Source organism: Podarcis filfolensis (assembly GCF_964270895.1).
Source record: "Podarcis filfolensis genome assembly, chromosome: 10".
In the NCBI taxonomy this organism is placed as follows: Eukaryota; Metazoa; Chordata; class Lepidosauria; order Squamata; family Lacertidae; genus Podarcis; species Podarcis filfolensis.
The window spans coordinates 70,004,376-70,028,863 of record NC_139612.1 but is presented as its reverse complement, the minus strand read 5'-3'; the positions used below and the strand labels follow the sequence as shown (position 1 = coordinate 70,028,863).

At 47.6% G+C, this 24,488-nt stretch overlaps 1 protein-coding gene across 12 annotated transcripts in view; it reads left to right on the top strand.

The window, feature by feature from the left end:
• Positions 1-225: 225 nt before the first annotated feature.
• The window catches only part of NRF1 (nuclear respiratory factor 1), a 74,614-nt gene continuing 50,351 nt past the window's right edge, over positions 226-24,488 (top strand). For 3 of the 12 annotated variants that reach the window (XM_083572947.1, XM_083572941.1, XM_083572951.1), the window contains exons 1-3: positions 227-1,382; positions 18,422-18,653; positions 21,797-21,911. In XM_083572947.1, the coding sequence (XP_083429073.1) occupies positions 18,431-18,653; positions 21,797-21,911 (338 nt within the window). In that variant the 5' untranslated portion in view covers positions 227-1,382; positions 18,422-18,430. Of the gene's footprint in view, positions 1,383-18,418; positions 18,654-21,796; positions 21,912-24,488 lie in introns of all 12 variants that reach the window. The other 9 variants (XM_083572950.1, XM_083572948.1, XM_083572946.1 and 6 more) reach the window with 7 other exon arrangements.

Here is a 24,488-nt window from a genome sequence, read left to right as displayed (position 1 = left end):
TTATATATTTATTCCACCGTCTTGTTCCGTGACAGGGACTCAAGGTGGCTTAAAGATAAAATAGCTGAAAACAATGGGGGGGGTGTCATTAAAAACATTAATAGAATTTAAACCATATATATAATCTATTCAAAACATACATACAATTACCATAAAAACAGCACGGCACCACGCCTCTTGTTAAAAGCAGCTGGCTGTCCAAAGCTGGCATATATTCATTTATACCATACATAAAAATATTTTTTAAAAAGTTCTAAAAGGGCTGGCGGCACAGAGGCGAAGGCCACGAGACAAGTGACCTCGCCTTCCCATCCTCTTAACCACCCCCACCTTATTAGCCATCTTTTGCCCAGTATTGCTTGAACTGTAGATTGTAAGCCCTTCGGGGCAGAGGCCTGCAATTCTTCCCGAGCCTGCTTTGCGAAGCCACGAGGGTGCCGCTTTAACTGGCCAATGCTTGACGTCCCATGCCCCTGCTTATCACCGGGCTCTTCCCCGCTCCCTTCATCACCATCACCACCACCCCCCTCCCTCCTCATTTCAAGGGGCGCCTCCTCCTCCTCCTCAACATGGCGACGGGCGCCCATTGCAGAAAGAACACCCGAAGACCTTCCCAACATGGCGACCTCCCCCCCCCCCGCCCTCCTCAACATGGCGCCGCCTTCTCTTCCGAGCGGCTAGCGCCCTTCCCATCATGGCGGCCGAACAACCCGCTCGGATCGGGGGCGCTTTTGCCAGCCGACCTTCCCAAAATGGCGCCCGTTTGCCTTCTCTCTCTCTCCACACCCCCCCAAACTACGCGCCCCTCTTTCCGACCCACGCCGCCAGCTCTCCAGGCCTATTAAAAGCCTTTCCCCCCGTCCTCCCTCGGTCGTTTCTCTATCGGCGTGAGGAGGATTAAAGTACAGAAAACCAAACCCTCGTTGCCCTTCCCATCATGGCGGCGCGGCGGCTCCCCTCACGCCGTGCGTCCTCCCTTCCCCCCTCCCCTCCGGCCTGGTGCTGCTCCTGCCACCACCGCCCGACTCGAGTGCCGCCCGAGCTAGGCCCGTTCTGAGGCGCCCGCCTTCCCGGCTTCATTTCCCCCCCTTTTGCTCCCGCCATCGCGGCGGCGGCGGCTCCTCAGCCGTGAGGTGAGGCGGCGAGGCCTCCTCCCAGCCTAGGCCGCGCCTGTTCCCCTCAGCCGAGCCCGAGGAGGGGCGCGCGCCCGCTCCCCTCCTCCTCCCTCCTTCCCTCGCTCCCGCGTGTGCGGGTCTCCCGCGCCCAGTCGCAGCAGCCGCCGCCGCCGCCACGTCCCGCCGCCCTCCTCCTCCTCCTCCTGCCTGCCTGGCTTCTCCTTCTTCCTCCACGGCGCAGGCCCGCCGCAGCGCAGCCGCTCTGAGGTGAGTGTCCTACCGCGCAATCTCCCAGCAGCTCCTCACTCGCCTCGCGCCAGACCCGGCGCAGCCGCAGCAACGCGGGGGCCCCGCACCTCCTCGCCCTCCGCCTCCTCCTCCTCCTCCTCTGCCGAAGAAGAAGAAGGAGAAAAGGGCCGCGAGCCGCCCCCGCCGACCCGGAGGCCTCGCGGGCGCGCGCGCGCTCCCACCCCCCCCTCACGAACACCCCCCCCCCGCCTCACACCGGGCCCGCCGCCGCCCCCTCTTGCCCCCGCGGGCCGAGGCCTGACTAGGCCCCGAGGAGCCTCTGAGGGGAAGGAGGGAGACTTAGGCCGGCCGTGAGGGGGGGGGGGTCCCTTTGAAAAAAGGAGGTTCTTTTGACCCTCTTTATGAGGGAGAAGAGACCCTAACTCGGGGGGGGGGAGGGCTGTGTTGTTGTTGTTGTTGTTGTTGTTGTTGTTAATACTATTAATTGCACTTATTTTATTTCCCGCCCTCTTTTCGCGCTAGGCCGCGACTCCTGGGGTAGATTTGTACGGCTACTTTATATTCCATTCCCCCCCCTTTTTTTCTTAATCCTGGGCGCGGGAGGGAAAGGGACGCGCGCGCGCCTTTTTCGGGGAAACCCCCCTCCTCACACACAGACTCAGGCCAGTGTCAAGATGGGGGTCTTCCTATTTTTCTTTCCAACACCCCCCCCCAAATCTGCTTTCTTTCCAAATCCTCCTTGATTTTGGACGTGGCGATGGGGCGGCCTCCTGATGAAATCCAGGATAATTCCAAGGAGCCAAGAACAACCTCGCCCTGCTCTTTCCCTCTTAAATAGGAACCCCCTTTTTTGCCCACCTCCCCATTTTGAGAAAGCGGGGGCATAAGGTACTGGTTGGAAAGCAGTAACTTTGAAGGATTTGCCTGCCCCCACCCCTTATTTTTTTCTTTCTTTCTTTACTGGAGGCCAGAGACTTTAAAAAAAAAAAGATTTTCATTTTCTTGCACAAAGGGGAATTTTAAAGTTGAAAGGTGGGGCAAACTTACCCTAAATAAATACATTTAATCTATTGATAAGAAGGGAGGCATTCACCAGGTGTTTTTTGTGGTGCGGGGGGGGGGGGCATAGGCGCCCAGCCTAATCTCTGTTGTTGGGATTCCTAACAGAAGTGCAAACTTCTGTCTCAAGTTGATTTCCCCCCACTGACTGCTCTTGATCCCCCAGTCATTGAGAACGGTGGGCCCTTGCATGCTCTGTAAGAGAAATAATGTTTACCACTGATAATTTGACAATTGGACGGTGTAGAAATTCTGTTAAATAAATATATTTCTCCTGGGTTCTGGTTATATGCAGACTTGCATCTTTTTAATGTTTAAATTGCACCCACCCCAATCCTTTTGGATAGTGCAGAAGGGGACCATAGTGCGGGTGCCTAATCTATTCTCACCGTCTTTACCTGTCCCTAAATTGGTGTGTGTGCTTGTACCCTTTGACTGGTTGTCATGGAAGGAAGAGTCCCTGTTTGCCTGAAGAAATGCAGAGTGCTCCGTCCAGGGTGAGGATCCTTGCAAGAGAGCAAATCTGTATTCTTAGACAGGGAGGAGATGGATTCCTTAGACAGCTTTTGTTCCTGGAAATGAGTGGTTTAAGGCTTGGAAGACTTTGGTAGGGAATTCTAGAAAGCTCATGGCTCATTGGCTGTGCTAGAGCCAGCTCTGGCGAAACTGGCATTGCTCAACTTGCTGCTGTAGCTTCCTCAAAAAAGCAGGGTGGGGGAGGGAGAACCTGTGGCCCTCCAGTTCATGGAATACAACTCCCATCATCCCTGACCCACTGACCATGCTGGCTGAGAGTTGGAGGGCCAAAATCTAGAGGGACACAGGTTCCGCATCTCTACCAATGAGGGCCAAAATTGTTGCCCAGTTCCCTTCCCTATTCGGACCCAGGCACTGGAGAAAAAGGCAGATATCTCACTGGTTCTTTCAATATGTTCAGGGACTAGCACAGCTTTAAGCACCCTGCAGTTCAGGATCTGGACCACAGCGTTGGAGATGCCTTTAGTTTGTGCATTTAGTGTCTTGCACGTGCCTTTCAAAAAGGAGTGCTCCATTCCTATCCTAGACTTCTTCCTTCCTTCCTTTCTTGTTTTTTCCAAATTCAGTGATGTTTAATATGTGAAGGGGCCGTTGGGTTTTTACCCCCACATTAGCTATGTCTCGGAAGCAGGTGATGTACAAAGAGGTAGAAGTTTTGTCTACTAACCCTCTTCCCAAACTGTGTTGGGAGGAATGAGCCGAGGCTCAAAAGTTGCTGTAGCAGAGGAGCTGCTTGTCAGGGGAAGTGGCAGACTGCCTGTCCTTTGCATATCAATAGAAACTGGGTGTGGTGGAGTTCCTTTTATCTAATGCAGCCTTTGAACTGTGCAGGGCTGCAAGGGCGCTGGAGGAGAGAGAGAGGGAATGGCTTCTTCCCCAAACCTTTGGTTATGTGGGAGTGGTTTGAATAAAACTTAGTGCATTTAACACAACTTGGATAAGAAGTGTATGACGGAAGCTGTAGTACAATTTGTTTGAAAGTTAACCTCTGTGTACCAATTTTTCTGGTGTTTTACTGGAGGCCAGAGACTTGTGCAGGTACAGGACTTCTGTTTCAGTGTATCTGAAGAAGTTTGCATGCACACGAAAGCTTATACCCAGAACAAACTTAGTTGGTCTCTAAGATGCTACTGGACAAAATTTTTATTTATTTATTTATTTTATTTTGACTGCATCAGACCAACACGTCTACCTACCTGAATCTAGATACAGGATATGTAAGATACTTTGGTTAACATTGCATTTTGTCTGGCATAACTTGCAGTGTTAGAAACTCAGATATATAATCTAATTGCCCAGTGGCACTTTAAACCTGGGTTACGGTTGCCACAATGGAGTATCTCGGTGCCTTTTCCCCCCAGTGAAGTTTTTAAAAACAAATATTATTGATTTCATCTCTATACTACTTTATATTTTAAAGAACAACTCTCAGAGTGGTTTGCAACGTTTTAAAACATCAAATGAAACAATCCAGAATAAAACAAATGAAAGCTTCAAGGAAAATATTTCAGATCTTTCTCTAAGTGACATTTTGCTTTCCCCAGTCACCAGCCTGGTACTCAGAGATCCCCACATGGTCATTGTAGGACCCATGTCAGTCGCAAAACACACATGGTGCCTGACTAATTTTTCTGTCATTGGGCATAAGACATTGGGAGGGATACCAACACTAGCCCTCTACACCAGAAGAGAGAAGCTGGGTCAGTTGCTTGTAGCTGCGACTTCGTACAGTGCATCAAGGTGCAAAGGATTTTTATCCTTGTTAGAATTGCAGCCCCCCCCCCCACAATTTTTACGTAAGAGGGAAACAGTGACAGTAAAACTGGTTTTTAAATAGGTTTCTTTGATATGCAGAGGACCCTTAGAAAGTGTTATCTGGAACCAGGAAAATTCATCTGTTATCCCACAAGGATAATTTCTCCCTGGGCTTTTTTCTTTCTTTCCTGAAAATGTCAACATTTGTTTTGCTGCATTCATGTTTCAAAGCGGAGTGGAGCTTCTGTGTCTGCAGTCTCCACTTCTCTTTAGGCTTGCTTCAGACAAGACTCATTTCCTACAAGGAAGTAACTGAAACCGCTTCTTTAAATTGGCTCATGCAGTATGAGTGTAAGCATTTTGCCTGAAAGCAAGTCTCCCTGCTGCTTGCTGCCTTGATCCCCACACATGATCCTCCTACACAGGATCCTTGCTATCATTCAGTTCTTTGCCAAAAGATTTCTCCCCACACCTAAAATTTCTGCAAGAAGGAAATAGGTGTGTGCGTGCAATACACACACACGGTTAATGTACATAACTTAAAGCAAATGTTTTTGACGCACAGTGAATGCTGTGTCAGTAGAGATACAGGCTGGATCTAGACCAGGAGTCAGCAAACTTTTTCAGCAGGGGGCTGGTCCACTATCCTTCAGACCTTGTGAGGGGCCGGACTATATTTTGGGGAAAAAAATGGAATGAATTCGTATGCCCCACAAGTAACCCAGAGATGCATTTTAAATAAAAGCACACAGTCTATCATGTAAAAACATTGATTCCTGGACCGTCCGCAGGCTGGATTGAGAAGGCGATTGGGCCAGATTCGGCCCCCAGGCCTTAGTTTGCTGACCCCTGATTTAGACACACCAAAGAAAACAGGTAGAGAAAAAACAGGACTACACATCTCCATCTGGTGGCACAATGTTACATCACATATGCAATGCATTTGTTGTTGTTTAGTCATTTAGTCGTGTTCGATAAATCACTTTTTCTTTACTAGTCTAGCTGAGTTCACTGTGATTTATAGACTATTACAGTGTTGGGCCAGAGCAAGAGAAACACATTCAGATCCCCTGAACACGCAAGGTTCAGAAAAAGGCAAGCCAACATGATCAGGGTTGTGAAGCGAGCAACCCAACCCTAGGACTTTTTAGGGCGTTTTTAGTTTAGAGAAAAGGTGCATAAGATGGAACACAGAGGTGTATAAATTTCTGCAAGGTGTGGGGAAAGTGGATAGAGAAAAGTTTTTATCTCCCTTTCATGCTATTAGAACCCAGAGCGACCCAGTAAAGCTGAATGGTGGAAGATTCAGACCAGACAAAAGTCACTCGCACAGCACATAGATATTGGGAAGGAGACAAACCATAAGCCTGTGTTTGCACATAACACTAAGCCAAACTATAGCTTGGCTCCACGTAGAGCATCAGGAACAGCAGAGGAGTGAAGTGGCCGCGATTTTTCATTTTGGACAGATATCGGCACACGTATTCATTCTTGCTAAACTTCAGTTTTGACTTAACTTAGTTATAGATGAACCAGACCACAATCTCAGGTCAATCCGCTTCACAGAAATGCTCTGAGCTTGGCAGTAGGATGAAAACAGAAATGTAGCCTAAGAAAAATAATCAGAATTTAATGGAAGTATCTGCCCACACTAGAATCCCAATTAACATTTTGTGATAAAAGCAAGAGTCTTCTAGTGGTGCAGTCATACGTCTGGTTGCGTTTGCTTCATGTTGTGGATTTTTGGGTTGCGAATGCGGCAAGTGTATACTTCCAGGTTTCGCTGCATGCGCAGAAGCAATCTGCGCGTTTTGTGCGTGCACAGAAGCGCTCTTTCGTGCGCACACAGTAGTCTCGCTCTACTTACGGACTTTTCAGGGTGCAAACGGCACCCCAAAACGGATCACGTTCGTAAGTAGAGGTACCACTGTATAGCAAATAAGGATGCTGGTGGGAGAAAAATTAGTTACGTTTATTGTTCATAATTCTGTTACATTGTGGGGGAAAGAAATACTTAATGGTACAAATCAAATGGTTGCTTACCTGATTTCACCATAGAATTGAGATAAGTTCTTTCCATGGTCTTAATCTTTAAATCTCTTTGGCTATTTCTGTCTTCTGTTATGGTCTATATCATTCAGTATGTTAGCTAGAGGGGCTGTACTTTTGCTTTTAACTTTTGTCTTACCATTGCTCCACCCAACCATAATACTTTTGTCATACCCTTGTTTCCAGTGGCATTAGGGCACCGGTCTCCCAAGCCTGGGTGTGGTGTTCCAGCATAGCATTTTAGACTCTCACCCTTGCACTATCACAAATATGAGGCTGGCAGAGGACAGGGCACGACAACCCCAAATCAACAAGCTGCACACGTAAAAGAATCTGAACGGAACAGAATTCAGGGGTTGCTTTGGCTCCCAAGTCTGCCGTGGATTCTTAGGCGGAGATCTTTGCCAACAGATGTTTTAAAATGAGACCTTCCACCACTGAGCTTTGTCCGACTGCTAACATAGGCCATGACAGCTTGTCACATACTTGGTCTGATTCCACATGCTTTCCCCACTAATGAGTTTTAGGCATAGTTTTGGGCCTACTGGCTGAGTAATGTCCAGGTCCAGTGTGTGTGCTTTTTACTTGCTTGCTATGATGCCATGTTGCTCTCTAGCTTAGAGTAGAGGGGTACAGACATCCTCCATAGTTGTGTTGAGTTTCCAAGGGTTCAGTGGGTTCACCCCACCCCCAGTATGTGGCTAAGGACCTACAGGCTAGCCTTGTGTGTGTGTCTATTCAAGGGTTAGTACACATTTATACATATTTTACACACACACACACACACACAAATTTTCATTAAGTTTTTGAAGAAAAAAATTATAAAACAAAACGATGGGTTCCATCTTTAAGATTAAATTTACTGTATCTTTTACCATTATCTATCTATTCTATAACTATAATTTACCATTAAAAATTCCACATTATGAGTGTCTTTACATCCCTGCCAAAGATTTTAACTTTTTACAATGGTCTTTTAAGTAAATTACAAATTTACTCTAGTCTTTAGAAAATACCTGGTTTTGGATCTTCCCCATCAGTTTTGCCATTTCCACATACTCCATTAGTTTCATCTGCCATTCTTTTGTTGGTACTTCTCCTTCCTTCCACTTCTGGGCTAGTAGCATTCCTGCTGCTGTTGTTGCGTACATAAAAAGTCTTTTCTCTTGGGAACTCTTCACCTATAATACCTAGTAAAAAGGCTTCTGGTTTTTTGACAAATGTATTTTTAAACATTTTCTTTAAATATATATATATATTTCAAGCCTTTACCAATGTATGAGTCACCACTGAGTTCAGTGAGGTTTCATACGATTGCAGCCTAAGTTCATTCCCACTTTACATCTTAAGCAGTCATTGTTGCAACCCCTTAAGAGTCACAGCTCCTTATGGTCTTGTCACCAACATTGCTAAGGACCCATCTGTCAATGCAAGGATTTATGCTTTTGCAACAGGACTTCTCCCTCCCTCATCCCCTAAATCTGCTCTGGGTTCCCCCCACCAATCCCCCCCCCCCGAGCAGATTTGAGGGGGACAAGGGGAGGACAACTGGATTGCACAACTGGAAATCCTTGAGGAGTGGTTACTTAGCACTACTTTGGATATAACCCTGAACATGTAAAGGAGCTATGAATCTGGAAGAGCTGTGCTTCTCTTTTGCACTGTGACTGACAGAGAGGCTCCCTGTCCTGCAAAATCAGGAAATCTGTGAAAGACTTAACAAATCTTGTGTCCAGGTGCCCCGACTTTGTGGAACGCTCTGTCACAAGAGACTAGGGCCCTGCGAGATTTTACATCTTTCCGCAGGGCCTGCAAGACGGAGCTGTTCTGCCTGGCCTTTGTTTGGACTCAGTCTGACCCTTATATTTCCTTCCCCTTATGGTTTTGATCTATGGGCTACTTTTAAAACGAGGCTGCATTTTAAATTGCATTTTAACCTGCATTTTAAATTGTGTTTTTTCCCCTATTATGTTTTTACTGTAATTTTACTGGTGTTAGCTGCCCTGAGCCCGGCTCTGGCTGGGGAGGGTGGGGTACAAATAAAATTTATTATTGTTATTATTATTATTGGTAAGAACCATAAATGTCATAGAGGAGTTCTGTCTGACAATGGTGTCCGACAACTACTTCTATGTCCAAGTACATCTGAGGGCACAGATCATCCGTCTTCGCCTTGTGTTCAACTGGAAACAGCCTGAGCCCAAAACCTCTCATGATCATCAATCTCCATTTCACCCTTCCTGGGTTCTGGCTATGGTATCATCCTTATAAGAGATGAGATCACATAGCAAAGAAGCGGACAGATCTCAGGGCCTCCTCAGTGCTGGCCCCTGTACTTTGGAAGCGTGTTAGCAAGAAGATAGACCACAACCTGCTCCTGTTTATTTTTGGAGGAGGAATTAATGGAAGGCAATTCTTTGGTTGGGCTCTCTTTAGCCTTCCCAGCTGCACTTCCTGGGATCAGTCCCACTTCCTACAGAAACCTCTTCCTTGCAGTGTCAGAGATCAGTGCCTGATAAAGGACGGCAGGGTGTTTGTGTGTGTTGGTGCTCCTTTCACCCAGTGCCCTGTTCTTTCAGTGTTCGTCACTTGTTCAGCTGGTACATGCAAGTACATATTATGCGGCCGCCTTTCTCTTTGAGGAGTGACAATTGTTTTAAATTGCCCGGCTGCCCTGTATCAAGACCTGTCTTCAGGCAAGCAGCTCAGAGCGCTTGCTAATGAGAATTTTCTCCAATGCCAAAATCCAACAGCCATTTTGCTGTTAACTTTACTTAAAACAAAGAGCTGCTTTGTATTCCCCTCTCCTTTTTGCTACCAGCCCAGACTGTTTTTTTCTTCTTTTTCAAGACTGTGATTATCTTCTTTTAAAATATGCTGCTAGCAGGGACTGTGCTTTGAAAATGTCAGTCCTGTGGGTGTGATATTTTGGGGAGAGGCTCTAGGCAGGCAGTGCACACAGAAGGGATCATTGCCCCAGTCCTGGTTACTGGTTTGTTTGTTTTCACACAGCCCCCAATCAGCTACTGGCTATGAATATTTCCATATCACATGGCTGACATATGAAGGTGAGAGAAATACTTCAGCTCAAAAGTAACATTTGCATGACTGGTTAAAATAGGATATTGGGCCATCTTGACTTTGGTAGAGATTGTTGTTTTCCAAAGTGGGTGGACTTGGAATCAAGTCATGGGTGGGCTTAGAATAATGCTTGAAGTTTATACTGGCTGCAAATTGACTGCCTCAAGTCCGCTCTTTTCCAAAACCTGCAGATCCTCACTGCTGAAAAAGGAGAACTATCAGTCCTTTTGGGCTGGGGGTACGTTGTGTACATTTTTATATAAAGATTAAACTCAACATAGCGAAATGTTGTGAGTTAAAATGTTTAACTAGTAAAGTGTAACTTCTTAGGTGAAACTGACCACGATGCATTTCCAGGGGTTTGGGAAATGGTCTCTGGGTGACCAATTCGCCCCCATTGAGGGTGGAGGTTAAGAGGCACTTCGCTGTAGTGTTTTGGTCTGCGGATGGCATGTCAGCATAGGACAGGAGTAAGCAAACTAAGGACAGGGGTAAACAACCAAAGCCTGGGGGCCAGATCTGGCCCAATCGCCTTCTAAATCCGGCCCGCGGACGGTCAAGGAATCAGCGTGTTTTTACATGAGTAGAATGTGTGCTTTTATTTAAAATGCATCTCTGGGTTATTTGTGGGGCATAGGAATTCGTTCATATTTTTTCCCCAAAATATAGTCCGGCCCCCCACAAGGTCTGAGGGACAGTGGACCGGCCCCCTGCTGGAAAAGTTTGCTGACCCCTGGCATAGGACCAATTATGAGTAGCTTTGGTCACATTTACGGCAGGAGTGGGGAACCTTTTTCACACGTACCCATCTGTGCAAACGTCCAGGGGCCACATGCCACACTGGTGTGGGGCCAGAGGCAAAAGTAGGCAGAGCAATGAATGAATTTTGCCTTTATATAGTAGGCCTGTTTCTACACCCACCCACACCCCTCTCTATTCTAGATCCTGGCAGCCAAGAGGCATGTTCAGATTTCAAGGAAACATTCCAGCCAGGCAAGTCACTCAAGGAGGGTATGAAGTAGAGCTGATAAGGTGTGTGCCCCAAGGAGAGGAACTATGACTGAGGAAGGGGTGGTCTGCCTGGGGAGATTCCCATGGACCCAGGCAGAGAGGCCTGGGGCTTGAAGTTCCTGACCTGCAATTTATGGTATGCCAATCAAAGGGATGCGGGTGGCGCTGTGGGTTAAACCACAGAGCCTAGGACTTGCTGATCAGAAAGTCGGCGGTTCGAATCCCCGCGATGGGGTGAGTTCCCATTGCTCGGTCCCTGCTCCTGCCAACCTAGCAGTTTGAAAGCACAACAAAGTGCAAGTAGATAAATAGGTACCACTCCGGTGGGAAGGTAAACAGCGTTTCCGTGCGCTGCTCTGGTTCGCCAGAAGCGGCTTAGTCATTCTGCCCACATGACCTGGAAGCTGTACGCCGGCTCCCTCGGCCAGTAAAGCGAGATGAGCGCCGCAACCCCAGAGTCAGTCTGCGACTGACCTAATGGTCAGGGGTCCCTTTACCTTTACCTAAATCAAAGGTTGTGCAATTCTCGCTCTTCTGAAGTGCTTCGTTTCTGAGCATCTGTTAATTCCCCAATGCCTTCGTTAACTTGGTTTGAAGAGTTAGCCTTTTCTAAAAACATTAAAGAGCAGATAGTTCACTCTTACGATAATGCAATGCAAGGAGACATTTTAAAGACAGCCCCAAATTCTTGGGCAGGTGCAATTCAGAGAGTTCTTGGCTGGTTAAACAAAATTCTTGATAACGCCTGGAACCTTTTCCTGCTCTTTGGTGAATAAAAATTTGGTGCTGCTTCTAGTAAAAAGAAGGCATGGTGCAATGAAGAATGCCCTGAACATGTTCTCAATGCTTTTCCTCACTTGTCAGTTGTGAACAGGAGCCCCCACCCCAAGACTTCAGACACAATAAATCACCCAGCGCTTGAAGAAACAACTTCTGCGCATAGTGTAATGTATCTGTACAGGAGTGCTAGGCCATTTCTTCCCCTCCTGATGTTTTTGACTACAGCTCCCATCAGCCCCAGCTAGCATGTCCAAAACATCTGGAGGGAACCAGTTTGTGGAAGGTTGTTGGACAGTTCGGTAGTGGTACTGCTCAGATATTTGAGGCGTATCCTTCGTTTCTCCTTGGTCACACATGCAGAGCCAGCCTCTGGCAATGTGGGGCAGGTCCTAGGGACAAGCTAAAGGGAGGCAGGGGTAGAGACAGCAACTCCTTAATAATAATAATAAATAATTAAAAAAAAATATTTATATCCTGCCCTCCCCAGCCAAAGCCGGGCTCAGAGCGGTTAACATCAGTACAGCTGCTGGCTAGCAGGCGCTGCTTCCTAAGAAAACACGACTGGCCCACTTAGCTCGCTTGCAGAGATTATTTTGCAATAATAGCAGCAACAAGTTCCTGATCTGCAAGTATGGAGAAGGAGTCCTTTGGTTTCCAGTACCAGTTATTTTGACACAAGCAATGTTGGGCCAAACCAACCATGAAGAAACAGGCTAGAGCAGTAGTTCCCAACCTTTTTTTTCTCTCTGGGCCTCACTTTCAAGATAAAAACTTAACAGCCACACCTTGTTCCTTCATTGAGGAATATGCGTATATATATTTTGGCCTCACTCCGGAAACTACTGGCTGGGGCTGATGGGAACTGTAGCCCAAAACATCTGGAAGGCTTCTCTACAGCGTGTCACTATGTCTTTCCCCATCAAACAGAACCAAATAGTTTTCTATTAACGTAGGAAAGCAGTTGCTTCAGTTCAAACAGTTTTGATGGGCTTTAGGTCCTGACTCCTGAAACATAGGTTATCCTGTAGAATTCTATCCATGATGTGTTATCTGCTCAATCAGAATGAATTATAGGAACCAAAAGTCGTATTGGCAACCAGGTATTCCTTTTTCGCGACTGCAGCCCTGGTTTAAGGAGCCGTTCGGCGCCTAGCTTATACAGTGCATGCTCGGGTTGCGAACGTGATCCATGCGGGATGCACATTCGCAACCTGCAACATTTGCAACCCGCAGCAGCGTGTCTGCACACGCGCGGGTTGCGACTTGGTGCTTCTGTGCATGCACAAAGCTTAATTTAGCGCTTCTGCGCATGCATGACTGCCGAAACCCAGAAGTAACCCGTTCCGGTACTTCCGGGTTTCAGCGGGTCTGTAACCCGAAAAAACGCAACCTGAAGCATCTGTAACCCAAGGTATGACTGTATAGCTGAATTTCCAACATTGCATTTCGTCCTTGCAACAACCTTATAAGGTAGGTTGGGCTGAGAGGCAGTGAATGGCCCCCAAGGTCCCCTGGTGGGGATTTGAACCCAGGTCTTCAGGGTCCTAGTCTGACACCCTAATCACTACACCGCTACTGGTTCTCTGCAAGCAAAGACGACGCTGCTGTTGAGCGGCAGCCTTCCCTTATCCTACCTGAAAAGCCAACAGGTACTAAGCATTGGGCTCTCTCCCATGCGTGCCCCAGTTGCCCCACAACGCTGCTTGTGGTTTTGTGGTTGTCGTCTTGGTATGGGGGTCGGCAGGGCCGGACGACATGGCAGAACAGAAAGTAAATAGTACGTTCCTGCTGAGAAAACCTCCAGGCTTTCTCTGCAGTTGCTCCATGAAAGCTTCTGTGCCTGTGTGACGCTCACTTTCAGGAGACGGTTTCCAGGGGACTGGCAGGTGGAGCAGGCCTCCTCGAAATCAGCTCCGGTTTCATTCCAAGAGCCCATTCATAAAATCAAGAACCTTAGCCTGACCCCTTGCAATGCAGTGTTACCAACACAGCGAGGGCATAATAATAATAATAATAATAATAATAATAATAATAATAATTATTATTTATACACTGCAAGCAGGACTCGGGCATAAGAGCCCCATCTCCCCTCTTGTGGTTTCCAGAAATTAGCAATCAGAATTACTACTATAATAATAATAATAATTGATTATTTATACCCCGCCCATCTGGCTGGGTTTCCCCAGCCACTATGGGTGGCTTCCAACAAAATATTAAAATACAGTAATGCATCAAACATTAAAAGCTTCCCTAAACAGGGCTGCCTTCAGATGTCTTCTAAAAGTCTGGTAGTTATTTTTCGCTTTGACGTCTGGTGGGAGGGCGTTCCACAGGGCAGGCGCCACCACCGAGAAGGCCCTCTGCCTGGTTCCCTGTAACTTGGCTTCTCGCAGGGAGGGAACTGCCAGAAGGCCCTCGGCGCTGGACCTCAGTGTCTGGGCAGAACAATGGGGGTGGAGACGCTCCTTCAGATATACTGGATTTATAATTAAAAGACAAGGAACGGCTCCTCTTTCAGACATCAGAGCAACCCCTCTTCAGGGGCGTAATCTAAAACCCGAAGTTAAAACGGCACTGTAACTTAAAATCCTAAAGAACAGGATGAAAGTCTCATTCAGTATTCATGCGTTTCCTTTCCCAAGCAGTCAGGTTTCATGTTCTACATGTGGTGTGGAGGTCGCTAATGCAGCTTAAAGCATTGGGTTGTGCCCTGCTTATTCACTGTTATAACAGAGGCAGTGTGGCTCATCGAATGTACAAACCAGGCATGATCCTTCAGGGACAATCTGTTGGGGGCTGAATGGTGGCAGTGAGTTAGGCCAGAGCCAAGTGGACCACTTCACTTTCTCTACCACCCCCACCCCACCGTAGTGCCAGGAGAAGGAAAATCAGTCTCGCCAGAGGTCTGAACTAATACAGTCATACCTTGTGTTACAGCCGCTTCAGGTTGCGTTTTTTCAGGTTACAGACCGCCGAAACCTGGAAATTCTGGAAAACGTTACTTCCGGATTTCGGCTGTCACACATGCGCAGAAGTGCTAAATCGCGCTTTGTGCATGTGCAGAAGCACCGAATTGCTACCTGCGCATGCGCATACGCGGGTTGGGAATGCTGCGGGTTGCGTTTTTTTGGGTTACAGACCGCCAAAACCCGGAAGGACTGGAATGGGTTACTTCCGGGTTTTGGCGGTCGCACATGCGCAGAAGTACTAAATTGTGCTTTGCGCATGTGCAGAAACGCTGAATTGCAACCCCCGTGTGCGCAGATGTGGGTTGCGAACGCTGCGGGTTGCGAACATGCATCCCGCACGTATCACGTTCGCAACCCGAGCATCCACTGTAATTGCTTGCAGAGGACATCCCCGTTCCTCCCATCGCTTTATTAATGTAAGAACATAAGAAAAGCCTGCTGGATCAGGCCAGTGGCCAGTCATGCTCAGAATCCTGTTCTCACAGTGGCCAACCAGATGCCTGTGGGAAACCCACAAGCAGGATTCAAGCGCAAGAGCATCTCTTCCCCTCCTGTGATTTCTTGCAGCTGATAGTCGGAATCATTGCTGCCTCCCAACTTTGGAAGCAGAGCATAGCCTTCATAGCTAGTAGCCACTGGAGTCATCTCCTCCATTAATTTGTCTAATCCTCTTGTAAAACTGTCCAAGTCAGTCGCCATGACTGTCTCTTGTGGGAGGGAGTTCCATAGTTCAACTATGTGCAGCGTGAAGAAATACCTTCTTTTTTCTGTCCTGAACCAACACTCAGCTTCGCTGGATATCCACAAGTACAGAGTGGTGCATGCTCTAGTTATCTCTCACTTGGACTACTCCAATGCGCTCTGTGTGGGGCTACCTTTGAAGGTGACCCGGAAACTGCAACTAATCCAGAATGCGGCAGTCAGACTGGTGACTGGGAGCGGCCACCGAGACCACATAACACTAGTCCTGAAAGACCTACATTGGCTCCCAGTACGTTTCTGAGCACAATTCAAAGTGTTGGTGCTGACCTTTAAAGCCCTAAGCGGCCTCGGTCCAGTATACCTGAAGGAGCATCTCCACCCCCATCGTTCTGCCCAGACACTGAGGTCCAGCGCCAAGGGCCTTCTGGCGGTTCTCTCCCTGCGAGAAGCAAGGTTACAGGGAACCAGACAGAGGGCCTTCTCGGTGGTGGTGCCCGCCCTGTGGAACGCCCTCCCACCAGATGTCAAAGAGAACAACAACTACCAGACTTTTAGAAAACATCTGAAGGCAGCCCTCTTTAGGGAAGTTTTTAAATGTTTGATGCATTATTGTATTTTAATATTTTGTTGGAAGCCACCCAGAGTGGCTGGGGAAACCCAGCCAGACGGGCAGGGAATAAATAACAACAACAACAACAACAACAACAACAACAACTTCTTCTTCTTCTTCTTCTTCTTCTTCTTCTTCTTCTTCTTCTTCCTCCTCCTCCTCCTCCTCCTCCTCCTCGAGAGGGAGAAAGACTTCTCTGCATTCTCTATACCAGGCTTCCTCAAACTCGGCCCTCCAGATGTTTTGAGACCGCAATTCCCATCATCCCTGACCAATGGTCCTGCTGGCTGGGGATCATGGGAGTTGTAGTCCAAAAACATCTGGAGGGCCGAGTTTGAGGAAGCCTGCTCTGTGCCATAGCACAATTTTTATAAATTTCTATCATGTCCACCCTTTCTTCATAGAGGAACTACTCTACCTCCTTGATCATTTTTGGTTACCCTTTTCTGAACCTTCTCCAACACTGCAATGTCCTTTTTAAGTTGTGGCTATTAGAACTATATACGATATTCCAATTGCAGTTGCCCAATAGGTTTGTATTATGGCATTATAATACTGACAGTTTTTATTTTCAGTCCCTTTCCTAATGATCCCTAGCAACAGAAAGCAACCATAAACACAGAGCGAGATTTCTAAGAATACTTCAGAATGGAGAGCAGATATGGGGGTGGAATGGGAAATTGGCCTTTGTATCCCTTTTTGTTGGTTTCGTGTCCGTTTTTTAGATGCTGCTTTGCCAAGTTTTTTTTTAAAAAATAAATATATAAAACACACACACAACACTGCAGTTGCACTGTATAAAAAGAATCACAGAACGCTAAAAGCTAACAATCCATTTTCTTTGTAATAACAAAGGCTAATTAGTCTTCAGTCGCCAATTAGTACCAGCAAGTTTGGTGAGATTACTGATGGGGTTACATAACTAGAAGCTTATGTTACAAGGCTGTGTGGGTAGAAAATGCAGGTGCTAAAAATTACCTGTTCTCAAACTGTGATAAAATTTAGTGAAAACATAATGCGAAAATACAGCTTTTGTGTTCTTCGAGCTGTGCGCGTAGCTCAAAATGCTTGAGAATCTAACGTCAGATGGACAATATGAGAGATGGATGGAGCCATGCTCTGGTGTGGTCCAGAAAAACTTCAACCAAACCTGTGGGTTCCATCCGATCCTGATGGCAGACATCCGTTTTTGCAACTCTCCTCTCTCCTGCAGCCCCGCTGCCCAACATCTTCTCCAGAAGTTTGGAGGACTTTCTGGAGCAGATTTTGAGGGTGCCCATAGAGAGGAAAGAGAAGTCCCTTTTTTTCAAGTAGAACTCTCCAGGCTCAGTGTCTGGATGCAACTCCCATTTGTTTACCCAGACATTCGAACAGAATTTGGGTTGTTCTGAAATACGGGTAAGGTAGCCCTGTACAGGGAAGCTTCTTAAGGTTTAAGGTTTTATTACAGTTTTTATATGTTGGAAGCCGCCCAGAGTGGCTAGGGCAACCAGTGAAATGGGCGGGGTACAAATAATTTATTATTATTATATCCCCAGGGCTATAATAAATGCACCACTTTCTAAATTGCCATGTTTCTGCAGGAGAATATGAAGCACACACCCATCTCGTTCTTACTTAAAGGTAAAGGGACCCCTGACCATTAGGTCCAGTCGTGGCTGACTCTGGGGTTGTGGTGCTCATCTCGCTTTATTGGCCGAGGGAGCCGGCGTACAGCTTCCGGGTCATGTGGCCAGCATGACTAAGCCGCTTCTGGCGAACCAGAGCAGCACACGGAAATGCTGTTTACCTTCCCGCCGGAGTGGTATCTATTTATCTACTTGCACTTTGACGTGCTTTCGAACTGCTAGGTTGGCAGGAGCAGGGACCGAGCAACGAAATACGGGTACCATATCCTTCATTCCCCAAGAGCTCTAGCGTTGGCGAAGGCAGGGGGGCGTGTTCCATGCCCTGCAGGCTTCAAATCCTTTAACAGCATTTTTCATTGCTTGCCCAAGGGGAAGCAGATGACTGCTGCGGAGGCCTCAGACTCCACAGGTGCTGTGCTTGTGCGCATGAATGCTCAATCCAGGGAGGCTGTAGATGGTTCATATGGAGGACTCCATCCCCATCGTTCGGTCTGGACACTGAGGTCCAGCTCCGAGGGCCTTCTGGCGGTTCCCTCCCTGCAAGAAGCCAAGTTACAGGGAACCCGGCAGAGGGCCTTTTCGGTAGTGGCACCCGCCCTGTGGAACGCCCTCCCACCAGATGTCAAAGTGAACAACAACTACCAGACTTTTAGAAGACATCTGAAGTTCAGGGAAACTTCTAATGTTTAACAGACCACTGTATTTTAATACTGTGTTGGAAGCCGCCCAGGGTGGCAGGGGAGACCCAGCCAGATGGGCAGCATATAAATAATAAATTATTATTATTATTATTATTATTATTATTATTATTATTATTATTATTATTATTCCTCCGCCTGATTTCTCTCCCCTCCTGTATCTCCTTTCCTCTAGCAGTAGCTACCGATGGAGGAACACACGGTGACGCAGACGGAGCACATGGCCACCATTGAGGCCCACGCGGTGGCCCAACAGGTGCAGCAGGTCCACGTGGCCACATACACAGAGCACAGCATGCTCAGCGCAGACGAAGACTCGCCCTCTTCCCCCGAGGACACTTCCTATGATGACTCGGACATCCTCAACTCCACGGCTACTGATGAGGTCACTGCCCACCTGGCCGCTGCAGGTACATTGCTGGCGCCCTATCCTGTTTTTCCCCACTTGCCTCGTGTGCCCTAAAGGGGCATAGCATTTCTTCCTCTCTTTCGCATCAAGACTTGACTAGGCAGTGCAGAGTTGGCCACAGGTGCCCAAGGAGGAGACCCGAAATTATTAGGGGATCCACAAATGTTAGAATTGATACCCATAAGTTTTTTTTATTTTGGTGGAAGAAAATGCTCGTACAGTCATACCTCATGTTACGTCCCGCAGTGACCTGGAAGTACCGAAAGGGTTACTTCTGGGTTTTGCCGCTTGTGCATGCGCAGATGCGCAAAATGATGTTGTGTGCAGAAGCAGTGAATCACAACCCGTGCATGCGCAGAGGCGCTGCTGCGGGTTGCATTCCTTTCATGTTGCGAATGGGCCTCTGGAATGGATCCCATTTGCAACCAGAGGTACCACTGTATTGAGTACCGAAGCATTTCCTTGGGCCTCTTTCCAGGTCAAAATATGTGGCCATGTTAACATTTCAGGATGTAAGTTCTCCAAACTCTGAGAAGACTTCAGTCGGGTTCACTTGCCAGTCACAGAGGCTTCTTCCAGTCCCTTAGGCATGTAACATGCATGAAAAGCAAAAAAAACCCCTCTTGATTCATAAAGAGCGCTGCACCCTTAGAAAATACTCTGCCCCTGTTCATTTTTTCGATGGATGGATTATGTTCTGATAACCACCCACAATCTATTTATGTATCCCTGGGTGTGAGCTTCACTTCTGGCACCTGATGGAAGAGACTGATGCAAAGGGAAGGGCTTTTTCTATCGGGGTTGATTTTTTTCACAAGGATTTTTTCACAAGGGATTTTTTCACAAAGGCCCCTTCATGGATCACTGCCTTGTCGTGGCGAAGGGGCTTGAAAAACTCAGAGAAGCTATGAGCTATGCCATGCAGGGCTACCCAAGATGGACAGGTCATAGCTGAGAGTTTAGACTAAATGTGATCCACCTGGAGAAGGAACTGGCAAACCACTCCAGTATTCTGCCAAGAAAACTCCATGGACATAAAAAAGGAGAAGCTTTGAGAGTGAAGTGAATTTCTCCAAGGCATGCTCTGGTTCATGGGGTCACGGAGAGTTGAACATGACTAAGACGACTAAACAACAACAGCTGAACGTTTTGGGCAGTTTAAGTGCATCTAGCTATTTTAAGGGATGCAGGTGGCTTGCTGATCAGAAGGTCAGCGGTTTGAATCCCTGCGACAGGGTGAGCTCCTGTTGCTCGGTCCCTGCTCCTGCCAACCTAGCAGTTCAAAAGCACATCAAAGTGCAAGTAGATAAATAGGTACCGCTCCAGCGGGAAGGTAAACGGCCCTAGGCTCTGTGGTTTAACCCACAGCACCACCTGCATCCCTCTAGAAGAAGGTACAGGGTTAGAAAGACTAGGACTAGCAGCCTGAGAAACAGTTTCTACCCAAATGCGATTTTGGTTTTAAACGCAGTGTAAGGTAGTCTCTATGGGAGTATATTGTATTTAATTATGGGGTATCAGAGTTTTTAAGGGCTAACCAGGCTAGGATAGCTGGGATAGCGGGCTTGTGGGGTTTTGAATGTCTGATGTAGATTTTTTCAGTTTCGTTGTTCTGTATGGGACGATGGCAATAAAGATTAGCGTATCGTATCGTATCGTATCGTATGATGCCTTTTGACTAGACAAGGATCTGCATATAGAGGACGAATTCTCTCGTAGTATATAGAATAAACAGCATGTTAAACTGGGCAAAAAGCTCTCTTCACCCCTCCCTTCAGAAGCTCTGATTAGTGAGGGATTAAGAAGAAGGAGCAATGCAATTTATTTCAAAACAATCGTACATTTGAGCCAAGGACTAATGCAGACACACACACTTTCGGGATTTGACTGGTCCGTACCTTGCTGTCAGAACTGCCCTGGAATCTTGTCCTTAAAAACCAGTCCCGGGAAGGCGAACCCTTTCCCCCCTCATCTGCATTTTTGGGGACATTTTACTCACGTCCTCAAGCCAGATTTTCTAGTGTGAAGCTGCAACCAGCAGAGGGCAGTACAGCAATTGCAACTGACAATGTTTCTTTCTCATCTGATATCTCCATGTTAGGGTTCTAACTTCGTTAGGGTTCTAAATCCAACCCTGCTTTCAACTAATAATAACCTGTAGGGTGATTTTGGGAACATATGCATGGAGAAAGATACTGTGTGAAATAATAGCTATTGAAATTATATCCAGAAGGATAGTTGTATTAGTCTAATGGTGCTGTTTATTTATTTGCAGAATTTATACTCCACTCTTTAGCCAAAATGGTTCTGAGAGTGGCTTACGGAAATTAGCTATGAGACCGTCCCCACCTTCACATTCACAACCTAAAAGAGCACGACACGTGAGGAAAAAGGAGGGGGAGGGAGGAGGGAAGAGCAAGCTCAATCACACATTCATAAAGTTACAGTTCTTAAAGTTGCAGCCAAGACCAACAAATTATTTAATTAACTTACAAATTGCCTTTCACAGTTCTTAAAGTTGCAGCCAACTTTGTTGTTGTTGTTTAGTCGTTTAGTCGTGTCCGACTCTTTGTGACCCCATGGACCAGAGCACGCCAGGCCCTCCTGTCTTCCACTGCCTCCCGCAGCCAACTTTAAAGACCAACAAATTATTTAAATAACTTATGAATTGCCTTTCACATGAGGCAATTTGCAAATATACCATAAGCGCAGCTAAAAAATAGTTTTGAAAACAATACAAAAATCCAGCTAAATATAGTTTTAGAAACAATACAAAAGACTCTCCAGTTGTTTTTGGAAAACACAGATGAGGGCACCTGTCATATCTCAGCAGTGATCCTGTTTCCCTGAGCAAGCGACACTGAAAGCCCTTGCTCTGAGTTATTGTGGAGCAGGCTTCTGATGCCTTTGAAGGAGAAATTGTACGGGGTCTTATATGTTGGTACCTTAGGGCGCATTGCAGCAATCCAACCTTGAAGTTACCAGTGCATAACTATGTCATAAATGTCCGTGGATTTGTTCCGCGTTTCTTAACCTCTCAGATATTCTGTGGCATCTCACCAGTAGCTTGCTGTAGCATTTATGGCCTATGGTGTCTTCGGCCTGTGGCCCCCCGAATATTCAAAACCCATCTCTCGTCCGCAGGCCCTGTGGGAATGGCCGCTGCCGCTGCCGTGGCGACGGGCAAGAAAAGGAAACGCCCTCACGTCTTTGAGTCCAACCCGTCGATCCGCAAGAGGCAGCAGACGCGTTTGTTACGGTAAGAGCGTCTGAACGCAGAAAGCTTGCTTACACTGGCCCGGCATTGTCTCCTCCAACTGGGAGTAGTTCTCCAAGGTTTGGGGGCAGAGAGGGGTCTTTGTCGACTCTGCTACCCAAGAGAAGAGTCTCACGCACTACCCAAGTGAACAATGTGGCCCTAGGTAGTCCAAGTCAGTGGTCATCAATGCCCCCTTGTGGGAGTGAATCCCATAGTTTCACTCTATGCTGTCTTGAAGAAGAGATCTCTTTTGTGTATATCAGGTGCTCAGGGTCCAGCGCTTGACAAGACCCAACTCCTCATGACTTAAAAGGATGGCAACCAGCCAGGGACAAATAGCCTCAGTATACAGCGGAAGAGTCTCGTGGTTTCCTTCAATAGCAGTTTCTCCAGGCTTGAGTAAGCCTTGCAGCAGGTAGAGGCATGGGACCAGTTCTCTGAAGTCCTGTTTCCCAGGACCAGGAGAATTTAGGCTTGGAAGTATTCTTGCACTTCCCTCCACCTGCCTGCGATTCCAGCAGTGTAGAGCGTTGGGAATCAGTGACCCGTGGTCTGAGCCCTGTAGTGCCCAGTGCTCCGCAGCCATCTTTCAATCTCCAAGTTTCAGGACGAAAGGTGTGATTTCTCCCTCCCTCCCGCCTCCACCAGCAGGATAAAGTCCTGGAACCTCCAGGGTCACCATCTGAGCCAGATTGATGAATGAGTGACCCATCGTACGTCCTTCTTCCCCATACCTATAGAGCCATGGATGGGGAACCTGTGTCCCTCCAGATTTTGCTGGACTATAATTCCCACCCACTCCCCTGACCATTGGCTGTGCTAGGAGGGGGGGTCTGATGGCAGCTGGGGTTGTTGAACTTCTGGGTGGGGCACAGTTTCCCTAGAGGCTGTTAATGTTGTATTTTAATCTTGTTTTTAAGTTGTATTTCCATCAATTTGTTTTTATATCGGGCGTTAGCCACCCTGAGCCCGGTCTTGGCTGGGGAGCGTGGGGTATAAATATTTTTTTTTAAAAAAATTATTATTATTATTAGAGTAGTCATCTCCAGGTAAACCACATGCTGTAGCCAAGGTTTGTTCCGTGACTTGCCACTTGTCTGTAGCAGACAAAGCACAAGCCTGGGCTCGTGTGCAACATGCTAATCCAAACCATGGCATAGCTCATAGCAGCACATTGCCAGCAGGACCAGAGGACGAGTAAAGCAGCCGCCATTTCCTCTCTGGGAGTCTGTACACTCGTGATAAGCCTTGAATTGGCTTTGTGTCATGTGCAAACCGGGCCACTGTGACTTGCTTCGTTCACCCCATGTTGGCCTTAGCATTTAATTTCCTGGTATCTATCTGCCCATGACAGCAGTCATGAAATTAAAAGACGCCTGCTTCTTGGGAGAAAAGCAATGGCAAACCTAGACAGCATCTTAAAAAGCAGAGACATCACCTTGCCAACAAAGGTCCATATAGTTCAAGCTATGGTTTTCCCAGTAGTGATGTATGGAAGTGAGAGTTGGACCATAAAGAAGGCTGATCGCCGAAGAATGGATGCTTTTGAATTCTGGTGCTGGAGGAGACTCTTGAGAGTCCCATGGACTGCAAGAAGATCAAACCTCTCCATTCTGAAGGAAACCAGCCCTGAGTGCTCACTGGAAGGGCAGATCCCGAAGCTGAGGCTCCAAGACTTTGGCCACCTCGTGAGAAGAGAAGACTCCCTGGAAAAGACTCTGATGTTGGGAAAGATGTTGGGCACAAGGAGAAGGGGACGACAGAGGACGAGATGGTGGGACAATGTTCTCGAAGCTACCATCATGAGTTTGACCAAACTGCGGGAGGCAGTGGAAGACAGGAGTGCCTGGCGTGCTCTGGTCCAGGGGGTCATGAAGAGTCGGACACGGCTAACCAACAACAACAGCACTCTGCTTATGTGCCATAGGCCCAGTGGCAGAGGAAGCCACTAGGGTGCCTGGGGTGGCGCGCCCATAGGGCTCACCGTGGGGCCTCCAGAGTCTTCCTGCCTCCTCCCACTCAGCTGCCCTACAGCTTGGGGGGAGGTAGCAGGCGGACCATTTGGGCAGCACAGACCCTGTGCGTGCTCAAGCCACTGTGTCTCCCAGAAGAGACACGTGGCTTGGGTACACTGCAGGCCCTGCGGTGAGTGCCGCCCGACATTTTGTCACACCCCTCGGTGGTGACACCTGGGGCGGCCCGTCCCTACCGCACCCCCTTCTTCTGCCCCTGCATAGGTCTCTTCTCAAAAGGCCTGTCTGGAAGTGCATGCAAAATGGGGTTGCAGAGTCAGGCCTTCACAAAAGAGGAGGAATGTTTTGCTCTTAGTGACTCTGGCGTTCTCCTCTCAGCCTCGCCTGTGCATATCCTTGAGATTTCCTTCAGGGATGCTGCAAAGCGTGGCACACAGCCAGAACTTTCCAAATTGGGGCCCGGGAGAAAAGCTCGATCTGTAAGATCTTTCTTCTCCTGCCACTTTCCTGAAAATGGCTTCGGGTAAAACACTGCCGAAGAGTGAGATGAGCACAGCCAGAAAAGCCTTGGCATTCAACTTAGTGGGAATTGTGCACACCTGAA